Source organism: Drosophila obscura, unplaced genomic scaffold (assembly GCF_018151105.1).
Source record: "Drosophila obscura isolate BZ-5 IFL unplaced genomic scaffold, ASM1815110v1 contig_179, whole genome shotgun sequence".
NCBI classification, from domain to species: Eukaryota; Metazoa; Arthropoda; class Insecta; order Diptera; family Drosophilidae; genus Drosophila; species Drosophila obscura.
The window spans coordinates 5,770,746-5,790,347 of NW_024542766.1; the positions used below are offsets into that span (position 1 = coordinate 5,770,746).

Consider the following 19,602-nt stretch of genomic DNA (forward strand, 5'->3'; position numbering starts at 1 on the left):
TAAGGGTTAACAGGGGTACACAATGCAGAGCGGGCGGTTGGGGAGGGGGTATGTGGTAAAAAGAGCTCCTGGATATACATTTTCATAATCTAAAATGGAACACACAAACGCAGCAACAGCAACAGCAGGCAGCAGGCAGCATGCAGTGCCAGTGGATTTCCCAGTGCTTCTTCTATCACAAATAGCTGCGGGTTAAATTTAATCAAAAAGTGCATACACTACGTAACATATCACATTTGCAGCTATATCCAATTGTTGCCATAGTGTGCTAGGGAGAGGGAAGGGGGTTACTTTGGGGAGAGGCTTCTATGCAGAGGATAGGCTTAAAGTCAATTAAAATGTGAATATGCACCCCCAATGTTGAGTGCAGTGGCTGTGAGGAGTAAAGGATTGTGTCCTCAAATCCTTGGTGGAGTGGAAAATATTATGTACTGGTGGATATATCGTGTGTTGATTGATCTTTGTGGATATTCAAGAGGAAAAATTAATGAAAATGAATGGAATTGAAGTGAATTTATTGTGGATTAAAGTTTAAAATTAGCATAAATGTAAGATATTGCTAGAATCTTTTGTTAGGGATTTAGAATTCAATTAAATTTGATTGGCAAAAAACCAATGAATTATTGAATATTAAAAGAAATCAATTATTCAAAGATAGTTGAATAAAAATTCAAGAAAAATATATAATTGAAGGATTAAGTTTGGTTGAAACTATAGAAAATTAACAAAATTTTTTAAGAAATATTAAGAAATTATTACAGAATTTTTTAAGGTAAATTAGAAAGGAATTCGGAAGGAATGCCATAATTCAGCCTTTATTTTATCTTAATAAATATGAATATTTCCATTAAAAGGGTTCCAATTCTTTGAATTATTCCACCAGTTCAAATCGGAAATCGAACGTAAATCGTAAATAACGCCATAATATCCATAAACAATTAGGATTCCAGGAAACATACTTTGATGTTGCAATGCCCTTTGTTTCAATTATAATCTTAATATAATTACGGAATTAACTATTCTGCTTTCCCTCTTGCAAAGGGGTTGACTTACAAATTAAGCGCCATTTATGAGTTAATTTAACACGAGAACGCCTTTTGACAGAAGACCAAATTTAAGTAGAAAGTGCCACAGAAAATACCTCAGAAAATTGCTGAGAAACTTCTAGAGAATGTCTAACCTCATCACAAAATCATTGGAAAAGTTTACGATTATGGCAGTAATCGTACACCCGATGGGATACACCTGATGGATGGCACTGGCACTGCTGACTGCTTACTGCAGAAATATGATAAACGGATAAACTGGAGCAAATTTTGCATGACTGAGTGAACAGAAGTATCCTGCAGCTGACAATAAGATTATTAGCCGTAGCAAGGACTCGAAGGAGGGAGTCATAACAATATTCAAAATTTAATTGAAGATAGTTGGAAGTGGAGTTTTCTCTCTCTCCTCTCTCTGTCTGACCCTCTCTGTAAATGGCATTTGGGGGCAGCCTGGCATAACTAATTGAATGCATAATTTACAATTAAGTACGTAAGCTACTTTAATATTTATGTCTATAAAATACAGACACACACACACACAACGAGTGAGAGAGACCACAGCAGAGAGAGACATGGGAGAGAGAGAGAGAGAGCGCCCAGTGGAGGAGCAGAGCAGACCCATTCCGCCTTCTGGCGTCCCTCCATTATCGACCATCATTTGTGCCAACTGCAATAAATGTCAATTATTCATGAATTTTCAATAACTTCAGAGTCCAGCGCAGGCAAAATAGAAAAGTTTACTTTTCATCGCTCTTTTTTCAAAGGGTATTGAGAGGGTATGCTCTAGTTGGGAGAGTGTATTATGCCGAGAAAGGAAAAGTGATTGGGGCTAATCAGAAACATATAATGTAACGATCTAAATATATTCCAAAAATCTTAGAAATCGTTTTAAAATTGCCAGTGGAATGAGATAAAAACGGTCAAGGATTCAGAGTTATTTAAAATATGAGAGTACTGCTCTTCAATGCTGTAAATAGTGCCATAGAATCATCCTCCACTAGCCATAGGATATCTCTATGTCGAGTGACTTTTGATGTACTTTAGACATCGCTTTTTCTCTGTTTTTTTAATGTTGTCTGAGCTTCGGAAAACTTTTTAATAATATGTAAATATGACCAAGAGAAAGAGGGAGATAGTTGTAGGGAAAGAGAAACAGACAAAAGAGAGGGAGGGTGGGGGAGACAAGACATCGACATCGACATTGGCGTTAACTAAGGAGCACATAAAATATGATGCCCAAACAATATGAAAGAAGAGAATTACTCGAGCGGCAGTGACAGAGTGAGAAGAAGAGAATGCAAAAGAAAGAGAAAGAGAGAGAGAGAGAAAGAGAGAGAGAGAGAGACACGGAGACAGACAGAGAGTGAGACAGAAGATGCTAGTACATATAGTGGGTAAGATGGAGATGGAGTGGGCACAGAGACCCGCCATAAGCAAACAAGTTTCGAAACGTGCTCGAAACGTTGCCTCGTCGTACAACAGTGAACGGAGGGGGAGTGGGCGGGCGGCACAGAGTAGTTATATAATGGTGAATAATTAACAGTTATTAATAATGACAAAAGCAGCTGCTGCCGTATTTTTGACATCGAAAGCAGCTTACAAAATGTATAGCATACTTTTTCGGGGGAATGGCCGTCATTCGGTAGGGAGGCAGCAGAAAGAGCCTCCCGTAGAGAAAGAGAGAGCGCTTTTTGATTTAAAATTCACCGCCAATAATAATAAAAATAAATCATTCTGTACCCCGAACTTTCCCTCCCTGTCGCGTACACAAGCCCCCCTCGTATACGCAATGTTTTAGTAGGACTTTCATTTTTCGACGGTCGCGTAGCGTGGCGCGTGCGGTGGCAAAAGTTTTTCTGTTTTTGGTGACTTTTGCTTAATAATTTGCCATAATTTATGAGAGCACTGGGCTGCATCGTCTTTATTATTGGATTTTTCCCCCCTCGAAAAGCGAAAATCCAGAATGGCAGACCCCGAACCACACTACTGCGAACCCCTAGCTATGGTTTTGCCACTGCCATGCCCCGTGGATCCAACCAATTTCAACTTTATGCCAAAACGTTTTTGAATGCTTAATTAGTTGGTGGAATATAAGAATAGGAGAACGAGTGGTGGAGTAGGGGAGACCAGAGTAGTTCCTGGCACTGAATGGAGTCTATTTTTCATTCAGGGATGAGGTTGAAGCGAATTTAACGGGGGACTATCGATTTAATGTGTGTGTGTTGTGCTTGAAGAACATATTTAATTTAATTGACCTTATTAATTTTAATGGTAAGCACTTTTTCAGGGATGGAATTGGAGTTGGCGATGGAGCTGAAACATTCGTAGCTGGCAGATTCCGGTTTGCCTTCGTTATTTGTGATTCTACTGCTAAGAACATTTGTTCCAGTATATCTATGTATTTCCTACCTAAATTTTAATCTGCCTTATCACAGAAGAATTCTCAGACTTCAAATATCATTATATTTCAATGAAATGTTAATTTTTAGATTTAATTTCGAGGGGTTAAAGGTTTCTTTATTATGTTTATCGAATTTTTGGACTTTTAAAAATCAGAAAAAATCTGAGAAAAATGTACATATTACCATAGTCATGATTATATTCTTCAACTGGAATTCCGTACAGTCGCTCCATCAATGTTTTCCAACACTACAGCTATTCCTAAAATATGGTTACTGGAATCCGTTTACGACCAATTTATTGAAGTGCATGGAACCGAAGGATACCCGAACGAAGCCTCATCGTACGCTGATGTAATACATTTTCTCAGGCAGAACAAAGCCTTCAAATGGTTACCCATTTGCCCCCATCCTCAATCTGCCCTTCAAACCCACAGACATGTCTCCCTCCACTCACTCCACCCCTCCCTCTGTCTGTGTGTGCGACCTTTCCACCTTTCCGAAATGGCGCTGGCAGCAGCAGCAGCAGTGGCAGCGGCTGGAACAACTGTGCCCACATTAAACTCAATAAAATAAATGTGCAGCCATAAATTATACAAAGTGCGTCACTTACATACACCCACACAGGGACACTGGCACATATACACCCGACCCACCCGACACAAGCAGGAGCAGCCTCAAAAGCAGACTATGCAAAAATTCGACAAGTGCCACAATTTTTTATGCAAAATAATCCTTTCTGCCTTTGCCTTTTCTCTCGCTTTTCCTTTTGCGCCATTGATGAATTATAGCAAATTAATTTTCCACTAAAAAGGCGACAAAGCCATAGGCATATAGCAACGCCCACCTCCCCTACCCTGCTCTCTGGAGCTGCTGCTCTTATCAGAACATTTGCATGGCTGACGTCGTCGTCGTCGTCGTAGTCGTCGTAGTCGTTGCCTAGGCAAACAGTTTAAACCATATCAAATTCGAATTCGCATAAATTTCCCAGCGTCTGAGCGAGCGAGAGAAATCGATTCCCCGCAGGAAGTGCATACCCTCCCCCTTCCACCAGGAGTTGCTCCATTTTTCCATGTCTAGGGGGGCGAGAGATTCTCTGGCAGATGAGTTGTGTGGGTCTGTGCCGCCCCAAAACTCTAACCAAAGTCTAAATCGATTATTATTTTATCGTCTATGATGGGGTCTGCCTGCACGTGGTGTCCACGCTCACGTCTCTGTCCTTTGTGGGGTTGTAAAAATAAATTTAAATGTACCGGCAAAATGTATCCAAAAATTGAATATTTCACGTACTCTCGAGCCTTCCATTTTTTTTTTTTGTTCTGTTTTTTTTTTTTGGCTAAAAAGTAAACCGTCAGAAATGGTACGTGACTGTTGATTGTTTGAACTGTTGCTAGTCTGCCCGTGGGGCAGGGCAGGCCGGGGGTGCGGGGGATGAGGGCTGCTGTTCTGGCGGGGGGGGGCGGCCCCGGGGGGAGGGAAAAGAAAAAAACTCATTTGAAGAGCAAGAGCAACCGGTAAAGGTTAGCGATTTGAGTTCAGTTAATAGTCGCTAAAGCACTTTTATTAAAAGATGTAACGAATAAGTTCGATGAGCCAGTATTTATTGAGCCAAAACAAAATGAAATTCTCACAGAACTTGGTTTTGTTTATGAAAATATTTGAATATTTATTGTTAATTTCTGGCTACTTATGCGTTGCACACTCATTAATGGGATAATCCCCGCACGATAGGGAATATTGGACAAGAGACAACGCTGTGAGTATGGCTGTGAATAGATAATCAAAGGCAAACTCCCGATCACAGGTGGTGCCCAAAATAATTAAATTCTGCAGTGGTTCCAACTTCTGATGGATGATCAATGAGGTGTGCTATGGAAAGCCAATTAATTAGTGAGATTTAAAGGCTACAACCCGACGGAACTCACCTCATTGTAGAGGACCTTTATGGCTTGAGTGCGGGTGGGGGCTTTCCTGATGTACAGCCCATGAATGATGACAATCTGCTGCTGCAGCATGAGCTCAGCATCGCGCAAACGATCTGTGCAGAGTCCTATTAGCAGGACATACAGAAGGGGAATGAGTACGGGACCCAGACACCCATCGGCAATGATGTAGAGCTTATTCTCCAGCTCATCCTCCCCGAACATGATGCACTCGATGATCAGCTCCAATCTGAAGCTGCACACAAAGATCATCAGATAGATGGAGGTGGACAGCCACGAGAGGCTATCGTTGATGCTCCTATGCAGATTATTGATACGCAAATGGAGCTCAAAGAGCCAGAACAGACGGCGATGATAGCGACCCATAATTCTCTCCCTATCCCTATGATCATCGATGAAACGCTGCAGGAATGTGGTGATATTTTGATACCAATTGAGGAGCAGCTGCTGGTAGAGGAACCAACCCATGAAGCAGTACTCGAGTAGCATCCAATAGAGCAGATTGATGAGCAGAAAGTACGTCTTGTGCCAGTACGAACTCACGTACACGTAGAGCAGGAACAGCTTAAAGAAATACAGACCCAAAAGGCTCACATCGCAGTGATAGATGAGCCCAAACTTTAGCTCAATCTCCTCCGAGATCTGTAGGATCTCATTCACCGTCTGCCTCACGAATATGCGATCCCGTTTCAGATGCAAAAAGATGACCAATCGCCGAAAGACATTACACTCGATGCCCTGTGCAAAGAGGCCCATCAAAAAATTCTGGGCACTGCTCTTCTCCACGAGCGAATAGAGTATGTAGACGGCCATAAACATCACAAAATACATCAGATATTGACTCGCAACGGGAACTATTTTAAGGATAGTTATCAGTTTGTACACTATCCGATTATATTGTCGTTCCTCGATGCGTCTCTCAACGGGATTCCACTTTGCTTTGAAGAACTTGCAGCCACAGGCGATGCCATAAAGAAACCAAGCGGTGGATTGTAGGAAAATTCGATAGCCCACATGTGTAGGACTTTTCCGCTGTCGCTGATATTCCACTTTATTCCACATGGCCACATTGCTGTTGACTGGAGGGAATGACGGAGTTTTACCCAGGGGTTTTGTGGTTAGAGTATTGGCGGGTATTTATAGGGAAATGATGGGTCATTAGGGAAGTCATTTTCCTTAATTAAGGCATTAGCTCTGTGCGGTCTGCCGAAAGGTTTTGAATGGAAAGTTTTGGTAGAAAAAACTGGTAGAATAATGGAGAAATGTAGTTGGAAAACAATAGAAATAAAGGGACAATGGAAAACACTATATAGATTCGACATTCAGAAGGCTTTTGCTTTAGGAAACTATAAACGCTATAAAGAAGAGAAACAGTTAACAGATTCCATATTTTGTAGTTAAGTTTCTTCATTGTTGAGATTCTTTTTCTTTGAGAATTATATTAAAAAAATGCATTAAATAAAAAGAAAATGATAAACACTTTATATATTTTTTTCAGTAACTTTGCTCGTAGAAATTTCTAAAAAAAAATACCTTTTGTGGATTTCTGTGTGTTCCATACTCGTATCAGATACTCGAAAGATTCTAAGTCATCCAAGCTGGAGTGCAGATACTTCTCCAAAATCAAGTGTCCACTTATCCGCTGATAATTATTTTCGCTTCACAAGCCAACATTGAATGAATTCCAGCCATGGAATACTGAGCTTTATGGCTTTAATTATGAGTGGAAATTACACTAATTTCACTAATTACAGGGTAATTTCTTTAATTGAAAGGAGCACCAAAAAGTCTACCCAAAAGGCTACAAAAAGGCTAACCAAAAACTATGAAATTCCCCGAATTTAATAACAGAAATCCCCACGAAGCACAAAAAAAATAAAAAAGAGCAAATGAACTGCAGGCACCACCAGAGAGAGAGAGAGAGAGAGCTGCTCAAAACGAGATGGAAAGTTCAATGCACCGCAAGGTCCTGCTCTGAAGAGACTGAAAGACACATAGACAGACAGAAGGATGTGCGAGAGGCGCAATCCAGCCCAGAGGTTGGGTGCAAAATGAGTGCCCGGAAAATGCAACCAACGCCATGGATTGCATATGGAAAAATGTGCGCTGAACCGTTGCCTAGACAACACACACACAAAACCGCAGAACAAACAACAACAACAACATGCGCTGGGAATCCATCTCAAAAATCCCCATTCGCAATGGCATCCACTCAGCCAGGAGGCAGAAGAGCCAGAAGAGCCAGGAGAGCCCGGAGCCAGACCCCCATTCATCTCTAAGCCTCGGCAGCATCATTACGCACGTCACGGGCGAAAAATTGTAAATATATTTCTATGGCAGCAGCAGCTTCGACGACGGCGGCTACGGCACTCGTATTCTCTATGAAATGATGGAAAAATTCTACTCAAAATCCTCATGTTTCAATGAAATGAAAAATCTTAATGAATCCGCGCCACACACACACACCACATACACACAAATGGAATGGCGGTAGCGACTGACAAGTGAAGAGATTTTATATTTCTATGGGGATATGACCAAAATATACCCAGAAATACACAGAAAGGGTTAAGACATGCAAGGGGAAAATTGATTTCAGTGTTAGATGAAGGGAATGTAAGGCAAATAAAGGGTTCGGGAGACGCTTGGGATATATGCTTTAATATATACACACTTTTTGGTGGGTTCTTCTTTTGATTGATTGATTTACTGGATGCGGCCATATTCGCATACACCTTTCGATACAGAGGCTTTCTTTGCGTTATTTATGTATCAATTAAGGCACGTACCATATACAGACCCCGCAACACTTACCCTTAGCAAGTGGCGGGGGTCAAAGTGCATTTTTAAAAGCTTTTTTTGTCGGCATGGTGCTGCCTGCATTTACACAAAAATTTGACACGGCATCGTTCCAGTCCCAAGTCTCATTCACAGCTGTTTTGTGTCTCGCCTACGATTATTGTGGTGGGGTGGGGTGGAATTGGGACCCATGACTAGATTGCAGTTATGGCTGCGCCCTAAGCGCCTTTTTGGGGTGCCACCCCACCCCACCCCGCATTGCAGCAGCACTGCAGCACCACCCTCTTAAGCAGCCCAGCTTAAGCTGTGCATTCAGTGGCGCCACCCACTAAATGAATTATGCGACGGCTTCGGCCTAAGTGGGGTGGGCTGGGGTGTATGTGTGTGTGTGCGGTACTGGGTACTGGGATTGGTGATTAAATGCCCTCACCCTTCGCCCAACCCTCGCACCACACCACACCACACCACACACTTTTGTCTTTCATTCATTTGCCATTCATTCAGGCTACAGCCAGATTCTCTTTCAATTTTCTGCGACGGGCAATATGATGGAACTGCTGCTCTGTCTTTCACTAGGGGGGCTTCTTCCATTCCCACTCCGTTACTCTGCTGTGCCCGCGCTTCCATTTCTACTCCACCTCTACTGCCTTTATTCCTCCTTCTGCCATTGCATTGAAATACATTTTTTTGCAATTATAACTCGCTCTCCGAAAAGAAGAATAAACAAAAAAAAAAATACAAGAGATAGAAGCCACTAGTTGAGGGTAACCGACTGGGGGATACGCTGGTGCGCCTTGAAAATATATTTTGCTGCTATTGAAATGAGTTTTATTTTAAAAACTAAGTGGAATATGAGTTGGCTAGACATTTTCCGATTTTTTAATTGATTTATAGAGCTCGTAAATGATGCAGTTATGGGGATTCAGAATGGAAACCAGCTGGAAAAACCTACAGTTATGTGTTTAGTCAGCTCTAAAAGAGAAGAGTTGCTACGCTCAAGATTTGATAGAAAGTTCGATTCGACTGCCCAAGAAGCAGCGTACTTTCAATAATTTTTCTTTAATTATGAAAAAATCGCTTTGAATATAAAGAAATAGGAAATTCTTTATACGTGTGCAAAGGCGGAGTATCGTAAAAGTATTTTCCGACCCTTAGACTCCAGCTACTTACAGGGTATGCAAAAAGCGGCATGGTGAGGGTGGCAGGTGGGCAGTGGGGCTTTCTCGCGACTGAGTTTCTGTTTCTGAAATGTTGTAAGCATTCGCTCAAGTGGTTGGGTTGGTAAACGGCTTGCGGCTTTGCCTCGAAACTAGACAATGCCTCAGGGTGGTGGGAGGGGAACGTTAAAAAACAATGAGAGTATCCAACCAAAACGAAAAGGAGATGGAAAGAGAGAGGGAGAGACTGCAACGTTGCCAAATTGTTGAAAGTAGGCTAATAACTGCGGGTAACACAGTGTCTTGAATGGAAAAGGAGTCTCTTCTGTCAAGTGAAGTGAAGAGGCACACAATGCAGTCGCAGCGAAGCGAAGCAAAGGACTGGGTACTGTCAAGAAAGGACTCTGACTCTGTGAAGGTATCACTTGGGGAAAGTGAAAATGATATTGGTTAACGAATAAAAGCATAGAAATGGTTGTTACTTCCTTCTTTGGGAAGGGTTTTCTATCTGAGAACCAAAGGAAATGTATCTTTTGAAGCCACATCGATGCATAGCGATGCTTCTATCCTGATTTTGAAGCAAAAGCATTTATATGACTAATAAACTCCCAATATAAACCCCATAAATCAATATTATTCTTTTTAATGCTGTTTATTTAGTCTTCTTCTGTACCGCCCTTTGAATTTTTTTTTTAGAATTCTGTGAGAGAGAGCCGCTGCCGCTACCGCTGTAGTGTCATCTGTTTTTAGTCGTCCTTCTTCTTGGAGGGGCCTTCTTGTATGTGAACTAGCTCCAAATTGGGTGTTTGTTCCTTGGGGACATCTTTCAAAGTGCTCTTGTACCAGATCACCGATATGATGCTGAAGATGAGTCCCAAGATGATGCCAATGACTGCCAGACCCGACAGAAAGGCCAAATAGTGCACATCCATGAGGTAGCCCAGCAAGTCAATGATGGGCTGCACCACATAGAAGCAGAAAATCTCAATGGGATTCAGCATAACCATTTTGCCTGTCTTGTTGCTTGAAAGTAGATCAGAAAAATACTTTCAACTATTTTTGAAATACTTTTTGGAACTAAAGGAAATGTCGAGGAATCTTTGATCTAAGCTAAGGCTCAAGGAAAACCTTAAAGCTGAAACGATTTCTCATGGCAAAATGTTGATCTGAGTTGCCTTTTTCTTTGCTGCCATCTTTCGTCTACCAAAATTCGATTCAGGTAAATTCTAAACAAAATGAATAATTTGGAATATGTGACGAAACGTATTGCCTGCTTCCACTGCGAACTTCACACGAGCTTTGGATACTTCATCAAGGCCGCCACATGCATGGCCTTTGGTGTGATCCTGGGATGGATCATGAGTCTCGTCGCATTGGCCATCTATAAGATGGCTCTGGTATTCGGCGCCAAATCTATTGAACTGCTCAACGATGACGAGGACGAACCCGATGAGGATGAGGAGATGGACATGGACATGGAACTGCTGGAAGTGTATTGGCCAGTGGATCTTAGGGAACGGCAGCGTGATGCATGGCTGGAGGCGTATTCGGAGGCACGGCAGCAGCATCAGCATCTTCTGCGGGAGTTGGCAGCACTGAACCAATCAACCTTGGCGGCCACTTGAAAGTATCTTTCATGCTCGTCGCTCCTCTCCAGACAGTCTCGAGTGGCATCTACAAAGGGCGCGCAACAGAGACTTTCTTTCCTTTGTTCCATACTGCAAGAAGACACCAGCAGCGAAATCATTAGCACAATTTGTGAACCATCGACGCGATGGCTTCAAAATTCAATTACCCTTCGAGGCCCCTCTGTGCCCCCCACCAACCACCAACCAAACCCACCCCTCTTTATATAATATATCTCTAAACCCACCGTGTGTGCCCCGGGCTTCAAATATTTAATAAACCATATCGTTGCTTTTTTCTTCCTTATTTTATTCCTGGCTCTGTGTTTGATTTTCACACACAAATAACTGGAGGCTATTTTCTGCACAACATTTTATATAAATTGTGGTATTGGGAAAGTTGCTGGGGAAGGAGGCACACGGATTGAAGGTCATGACTTGGATTTGAATTTCAGTTCAATTTTTTAGAGAGCGAATCTTACTGCAGGCTAAATAGGACTTCAAATGTGAAGAGATTCATACGAAATTTGTTACATTTGAATGAAAATTGCAGACCAAAATGAGCAAAACAAGTTGGCAGGAGAGAAAATGGTTTGAATTGAATTTTGTGAATTTTGTTTCTTATTTTGTAAGTGAAATGAGAATTTGTTTTCTTTATTTTTGAGTGCTTTGAATCTGAAATCGAATTTAAATTTATTGGTATTTTTATATATTTTAATAATTGTGATATTTTTTATAGTACATACATATTTTAGTATTTAAGTGAATTTACACATTTTTTAACACACTTTTGGGTATTTTTATAGAATTTTGGAATATTTTAGCATTTAAATCAATGCGCCCACATATAGCTTCGATTCTTCAGCATTGAGTTAAGAAAAATGTCCCGATATATAAATTTTCTTGTATATATTACTTTTGCTATTATTTATTTTTATTGTTGTATTTTTATATACTTTAAGTACATTTTAGTTGACCTGTTTTTTTGTATAATAATTTTTTTTTTATTAAAATTGTAGTTGCCCCAAATTGTTCTTAATTCTATCTCTTGTGAACTATCCATTCCCAGGGGACCAAATGCTTCCTCTCTATTTATAACAAACCCCAGCACAAATGCAATATACCCTTGAACTCGAACGATTACCGCATGCATCACAAAAATATTGATTGATAAAAGGATACTTGTAAATCTTTGCAGTTGAATGACATGCACTCAAGACGACACCCATGAATGCATTCAACTTGCAAACGAGTCATTGAACCCTCCACGAACCCCCCCATGCATCTCCCTTTCCCCTTAAGCACTTCATTAGCATTGCGAAAGGCGCAGCGAATCGAATGTAAGGGCGGAACAGAGCAGAGCAGAGCAGAGCAGAGAGTGATACTTGTACAACAAGCCCCAAATCAATGGGAATGCCAGACGACATGAACGATGGATAGCGATTGGTTTTCCCACCCCCGCCCTGCCTTTTCCCCTTTTGTCAATATATGCACTCGAATAACATAGCGCCCCTAGAGCGCGAAAAATTGCAAAAGCAAATGAAATAATATTTGTGATGCTCAAACAGAGACACACAAAAAATAGAAACCATAAAGAAGTGCAGCAGAAGGTAGAGAAAATAGTTGGTCTTCTGGGCTACAAAAAAAAATTAATAGGAGATGTAAGAATAAAATCTAAGAATACTGGAAATTGAGGAGAGAGAATTCTCCCAAAATCAAAGAATAAGGAATGAAGAATACGCCCCACATATAAATCGTAATCTTCAGAATTCAGTAAAAACTAAGATCCCAAAATATAAATATTTTTAGCTACCACAATCGAGAAATGTAAAATTGTAGAAATTCCCAAAAAATATCAACTTTTACCTTGCTCAATGTCAAAAAGTTTGCACCCCTCCTTAAAGCATTCCCCACAACACCCCACCCACATGTTTCTGGTTCGGTTATTTACTCCGTTAAGCACATTTTAATTTCCCCCAGGAAACGGCGGCTAAGTACGCAATCAGAAGGGCAAAGAACTAACCATAAACTGAATTTAGCCCAAAAGATTCCCTCACCCAAAGGGATATCATTTTGGCAACACGCAAAATATTTGCCAAAAAAGAAGGAAGACAGCCGCCATTGGAAGGGGGAGAGAGTGCAGGTCCAGGAATGGGGCTAGGACCAGGACCAAAGGTTGAGTCAAAGGACAACGTCTTAAGTAGCAGGAGAGGCGGTTATGCCCCCAACGGCATAGAGTCAATTTACAGGGGAGCCACAGAGTGGCCAGAGTTCATAAACAGCATGAAACGCTCGATGAAATGAGAAATGATGAAGCGATAAAGGTGGCAGATAAACGATGGGTTTTTTGCCGATGGAGCTTTAATAGGAATTAACTATGCTCATAAAAAAAAAAAAAAAAAAGAAATCTTTTAAAAAAGATTAAAAGTACTGAAATACTAAAATACTATTAAAAATACCAAACTGAACCAAAATATTAAAAATACAAGAAAAACATAAATTTCATAAATTACAAAAAAAAAAAGAATTCTGAAATATATTTATGTATATATCAAATATATCCAAAGAATCCCATAAACAGCCTAATATTCCAGTAATAGAAGGAAATATCTGTATTAAAACCATTAAATGATAAGAAATATTGGAAAATTCAAGCAACTCCTTCGGTGGAAAAACTATCGTATAACCCAGGGCCGATTTGCCTGTAAAAAAAACCAATAAAATAAAATTTATTTTGGTAACAAAATTGCGTGACATGGCCAAGGATGGGGCGGCCTGTACCTTAAGTCTAGGTCTAAGGAAGAGGCTAAGGATGGGAAGTCTCAGTAAATGGCAGTCGGCCAATGTGGCCGTCGCATTTGTCGACTATATTAAAATTTTGTCATCCCAAAACACAAGCTCCACGGGCAAAAGGGGGAGTGGCAGACCTAGGGACAGGGACAGGGAGCAAAGGGATAGATTGGTTTTGTCGTCATCGTCGTCTGGCGCAGCGAAGCAACAAATAGCCAACAAAAACAACAAGAAAATGGCCAAAGTTTCAGCAAGTGGCGGGAAAGTCAAAAGTTTTTGCCTGCGCTGCCAATGCAAAAACGAAAAAAAAAACATCAACAACCAGCGACGGTGGAAAATTAAGTTTCTGCGCCGTTGCTTTGGCAAAGGAAAGGCCTTTCGCCAAGCGTATGCGGCGACATCGTAGTCTCGCAGTCAGACGCGGTCAAATTAAAAGCGCATTGCAAATAGCAGTGGAAAAGGAGCAGAAAGAGTGTGGAATTTAAAAGTACCCTTTACCCTGTAGCTTTAAGGGTGGAGCGAAGGAAGCCCAATGGTGCAGAAAATATATTTTCTTAGATAGAGAATTTTAAATTAATTACTCACTCTCTTTCTTTCAGATTTATGTGTGATTTATCCGAAGAAAAATGATGTTTAAGCATTCAAAAACTCACCTGTAAGTAGAAGAAAATAAAAATATAGATTAGCATTTGGAAAATATGCGATAACTTAATTATAATATAAAAGACTACCATCTTACTCTTAAATACTTTGATTTATAGATCTTTAAATATGTTTCTTTTAAAGTTATTTTCAATGTAAACACAACTTGGTTGGACCTTTTAATTAAACACATCTCCCCCTTTAAGAGAACAGGGCATCAATGGCAGTGTAGCAAAAGCAAATTTGTCGTTTGTTTTTTTTTTTGTGCGGAGGTTACGGGTACCTAATGCAAAGTGGCGACTCCATCCAACGATGTCTCTGCACTTTTATTGCTTACACGTTGGCCTCAGGGCAAAAGGTGTGGAAGCAGCAGAAGGACTTGGAAACAGGTGAAAGAGGCAGCAGAAGGACTTGGAAACAGGTGCAAGAAACAGAAAAATGGAAGCAGGAGAAGCAGCAGGAGGCAGAGCAGGCACGGAAGTAGAAGCAGCAGGAGCAGGAGCAGACGCAGCAAGAGAAGTTCTCGAATCAACTAGCAGCAGAGCAGGCCTTCCAGTATTTGTTCCATTTGTTTGACAATGTCGTCCATAAAGCGACATTCTCTCCACGTCTCTTTTACCCTTTCGTTTCCCTTTTCCTCAAGTCACTGGTCTGCCGTTTTTATTGCTTTTCCCGCTCCCGCTCCCTCTCCAAACCCTTCACCGACCGTCAACCACTGCGTATGCGTGTTTTTTCATTCGTATTTTGTGTATCTTTGCATTAATTTTCAAATATTTCCACCGTTTGTCTGCCTCTGTTTGGCCCCTGTTTTTCCCCTTTGTGACTTTTGCAAATGGCAAATTTATTTATAGGTCTCTCCGATAGGCATCGGCTCTCAACTTTAGTGGTGGCAGGAGGTAAGGGTTGCATTTTGCACTGTGTGGTGGGTTGGGGCATGCTTATGGAGTTTGCTTTGGCTGTAAGCCAACATTTTGGTGCCATTATGAAGCTAAGGACTCAGGGAATAGGTCTTATTGGTAGGGGATTAGGCATGTAAAAGAATGGGGTTAAATATTAGCAAAATATCAGCCAAATATCGCAGAATAATAAAATCTATCTTAAAGATTTATTGCAATAAGATCTTGCTTACGTTAAGGTTCTACCCTGACCATTTTTGTGCAGCTCTTATATTAATGATATTTTTTTTTGCATTTGTCTCTTCATTATTTGCTCTTTTAAATGTTGATAAAATTTTCCCGATATTTTCATATATTCATTCGCTTCTTTCGCCCTACCAAGCACTCCATCAATTTGTGTCTCTCACTCTTTTGGGCGTTTGGCAGAGTTCAAAAATGACAGTGAAACAGTCGCCTCCATTGCCAATGCCACAATCCATCACAATCACAAAGCCAAATGCGGCAAGGCAGAAACATTCGAGCAGAAGATACTCTCACACACTGCCATACAAATGCACACAGCTATAGAAGGCAGCAGCAGCAGCAGACGAGAGTCAGTCATTCAGTCAGTCAGTTGGTGGCGGGACGACTGTCTGTCATTCAGCAATAATACCACGAAACCACGAAAACGCCTCACAACTTCGCCGCCCCGAAAATGTGTCCATATAAATGAATGTATGGCTGCGATCTCTGGGACATGAGGCAGAAGGCAGGAGGTAAGAGGCAACAGGCAAGAGGAGTAGCTGGCACCATGGAGGAAGCTCGCGGGCCCAGACGTCGGCTTACCAACCACATTTGTCATTTAAGCTCAAACCAAATGTAATATGAAAATCGGCTGCATGAGTGGGGAAATGTCAACGGACATTCTGTGCACTGTGTGGTAGTGGCAGTGGCAGTGGCAGCAGAGTCGCACAGTTCCTAGGGGATTGTAGGGGGTGGGTGTGTGTGTGTGGCATGTGGCATGGTGGTTTTTGGGTGGCTGTGTGTGGTGGCTTTTGATGGTTTTTCCCTCTGTATTGTGTGGAATTTCCTGTCAAGCTAATTTCCTTTGGGTGCCTGCTGCTGCTGGTGCTGCTGTTTGGCAGCCCATTGAATCAATTCACCTGCATGCATAAAATATATACTCCCACAGCCAGGCCCACCCGCACTCTACCTCGCTGAAAAAAAATAAGTAAAAACTTGTCTGCATATCGTGTATGTTTATATATATATACGATATATACCATATAGTGGCAAATGTTGGGAGGCATGTGCAAAATATTCCAAACATTGCATATTTTATAGTTTATTGACTGCAGTTTGTGGCCCCCCAAACATACAACAGCGAGGGGGAGTTTTCCTCTATGCCCTTACATTTTGGTGTTGTCAGCGAAGCTACTGTTGCTGTTTCTTTTTTTGTTTGGATAGGTTGCTGGCCTTTTTAGCAGCTATTTTGTAGGTTAAAAGAGTATATTGTATTCTGCACTGAATGTTTGAGAGTTGAAAGCGCATTTGACCTTATAAAGTGTGAAAGGTGGGTGGATAAGGTTCATAGATGATATATTCTGTATTTTTATACAGAAATATGAATGGATGATGTTTTCCCAACACGTAAGGGTAATTTGTGGGCTATTTAAAAGCCAGACCAATTCTATTTGGACATAAAGTAAAATTACTAGCACTACTACTAGATATATCTGGCGTTATATCGTGTAATTGGAGGTTGTATTAATTATTTTGTGTCTAAAAATCCATAAGATTCAGATAAGAAGTACAGACAACAATGGCAAGCCTCTTGCCAGGAAAAATATATCAAATATGCTGAAAATCCTATACTCAATCGTTCCGCATCGAAGTTTAAATGTTTAAGTCTAACTTCCACAATTTTAAAGATTTGTTATCCTAGTTTTTAATATACTTATCTTAAATGTCGAAAATCATTCTGATCCTTTGAATATTACCAATATAATCAGCTATTATATTCATATTAGCTTTGAACTATTGTGTCCTTTTTTTTATATATATATATATATTTAAAATCTATGAAAATCTACGGAAATTTCAAATATCAACACGATCTGGTGAATATTTCACTCAGATTCACAAAACAAAATTTAATCAGCCGTAAGCAAAACTGATTACAGAGTATCTTTTAGTCGTGTCTACAGCGCTTCCACGCTGTTTTATTTTTTGTCGCATAGTTGACATGAAATGAGCGCCATGTAGGTCGTTCCCCGTGGAGTACATACCCCCCAACGGAATGGGGTATGACCCTGCTGCTCCTCCTCCTTAATCCACTCCCTCTGCTGTGTGTGTGTGTGTGTGTGTGTACTCCGTATACTATTTGTTCCATTTGCCATTTACCACCTTGACTTGTTTGCCAATTGCAGCAGGAACTCTGCCACTCGTTGGAGCAACGGTAACGTGTCGCTACATTTGGGAATTGTTTTGTATTGCACCAACACGCCCAGCCACCAGCCATACAGACGACGCCCCCCCCCATAATATCCATTCATATATATATATGTGAGTGTGTGTGAAATTTACATGCATTGGAAGGGAAAAGAGCGGAGATCCGCTTGCTAGTGGAATGGGAGAAGGGACTGGGACTGCTCCTATTGCCACGGGAATGGGTAGGGCGGGATTCCGCCTCCTGCCACTGGAGTGGGGCTGCTCCTGTGGCATGTGTTATTAAAATTTATGTGCGAAAAAGGTGTTGAAAACCGGACATGGGACATGGGTCATGGCACATGGGGACTGTGTCTGAAAGCATCTCCCAAATAAACAACAGATAATATAACTTTTTGGGCACAGGAAATGTTTTGTTGATCTTTAAGCCGGAAACATATAATTAAAATAATAAATAATAAATAAATAAATAATAATAAATAAATAAATAATAATAAATAAATAAATAATAATAAATAAATAAATAATCAAATAATTAATATCAAAGAAAAGTCATAAAGTTAACTTAGAAAACATCTTTGAACATAATGAAAATTGGCCTGTAAATTAAAATTTTATTGAAAATATAACTCTGATCTAAGAGAAATTTAGTTTATATAAAAATTGTACGCCAAATAAATCCAAATATAAATCTCATTCAGAAACTCAATCAGATTTAATTTTTTTCCAGCTGTGTGTGTTTTTTTTTAAAGGAAACAAAGTGGGGTGTCCTTGCTGCAGGAACCCTATCCCCGCGACACGCTTGCTCCGTTTCTCAAGTTCTGTGTTTGGTTTTGGCATACAACAGTGGGTAGGGGGGTAAAAAAAAAACACAAAAGCAAAGAACAAGAAAAAAGGAAAAGCTTAAAGCAAATATGACCGCCTGTAAAGCCAGTGTAAATATGGTCAAGGATGTGTTTTTTTTTCCACGAGTACATGCGCTATGCTGGATTCAAAAAGAAGCCCCCATACACTCGTAGGCAGCGCCAAGGCTGAAGTTGTGCCCCCAGAAAGGGGGCTCAAAAGGGGGCACTTGTACACTTTAGAGGGAGATTGCGCTCGGAGTACATCGCTAGAAAGGGCAAGCGATTAGGTAGACGAGTTGAAAACAGAAAAGAGGAATTTATTTCAAGTGTAATGCCATTAAATCATTGGTTTTACAGGATTTATAGAGCAAAAGATATACGAGAGCGTACAACTTTTCCTTTGGGCATTCCATTTAAGGGTTATGCCAATTTATACCTTAGATTTGAATCCATTTATACGTAGAGTATCCAGGCATCATCCTAGCCCAGCCATAGCCATGCCCACTCGCTGCATTTGCCTCTTGTGGCACTCTACCCCTGGCAGGGTGGCTGGCCGACGAGTATTTGCATGTCTGCAATTTGTTGCATAGCTGCATTTTTGAGTCATTTCTGCTGCTGCTGCCTTTCGAGTGGGGGGTAATTAAGAAAGCAGAAAAGCGAAACAGCCCCATGGGAGCCCATGAAAATAGCCAAAAGAAGCCGAAGCAAAAAATGTCACTCGAGGCCTAAGCCTAGAGGCGGCAGCACAAGCAGAGAGCCCCAAAGAGAGGAGGTGTGTTTGTTGCTTGCAAAGAAACTGCTCTGGCAGAGGTTTATTTAAAACAAAAAAAATCCCATTAGCTGGACAGAAATTTAAAGATGCAGAAGACACGACTGCAATGTGGTTTTTCTTTCGCTTTTCCAATTTCTCGTTTTATCAGTAGCCAAACAGCAGACAGGCGACTTTTTCAGCTCAGTTTTTGCCCTTTGTTGGTCAGAAAGATAAGCCAGAAATAGACACAAAAACAGGGTATGTAAGAGGGAGAGAGAGTGG

At 40.8% G+C, this 19,602-nt stretch overlaps 4 protein-coding genes across 4 annotated transcripts in view; 1 reads left to right on the forward strand and 3 right to left on the reverse strand.

Moving 5' to 3' along the window:
- The window catches only part of LOC111079662 (discoidin domain-containing receptor 2-like), a 128,933-nt gene that overhangs the window by 26,720 nt on the left and 82,611 nt on the right, over positions 1 to 19,602 (reverse strand). The gene's annotated exons all lie outside the window — the stretch shown is intronic.
- On the reverse strand, positions 5,104 to 14,412 carry LOC111082960 (uncharacterized protein CG1339). The gene is made up of 3 exons (XM_022379220.2): positions 14,345 to 14,412; positions 5,371 to 6,467; positions 5,104 to 5,314 (listed from the first exon to the last, which is right to left on the reverse strand). The coding sequence occupies exons 2-3, from the start codon at positions 6,448 to 6,450 to the stop codon at positions 5,129 to 5,131; spliced, it is 1,266 nt and encodes a 421-aa protein (XP_022234912.2). The 5' UTR covers positions 6,451 to 6,467; positions 14,345 to 14,412; the 3' UTR covers positions 5,104 to 5,128.
- LOC111079666 lies at positions 9,986 to 10,435 on the reverse strand. The gene has a single exon (XM_022374925.2). It carries the CDS (start codon positions 10,349 to 10,351, stop codon positions 10,091 to 10,093), a length of 261 nt encoding a protein of 86 aa, XP_022230617.2. The 5' UTR covers positions 10,352 to 10,435; the 3' UTR covers positions 9,986 to 10,090.
- LOC111079665 lies at positions 10,515 to 11,166 on the forward strand. Its single transcript, XM_022374924.2, has one exon. It carries the CDS (start codon positions 10,580 to 10,582, stop codon positions 10,967 to 10,969), a length of 390 nt encoding a protein of 129 aa, XP_022230616.2. The 5' UTR covers positions 10,515 to 10,579; the 3' UTR covers positions 10,970 to 11,166.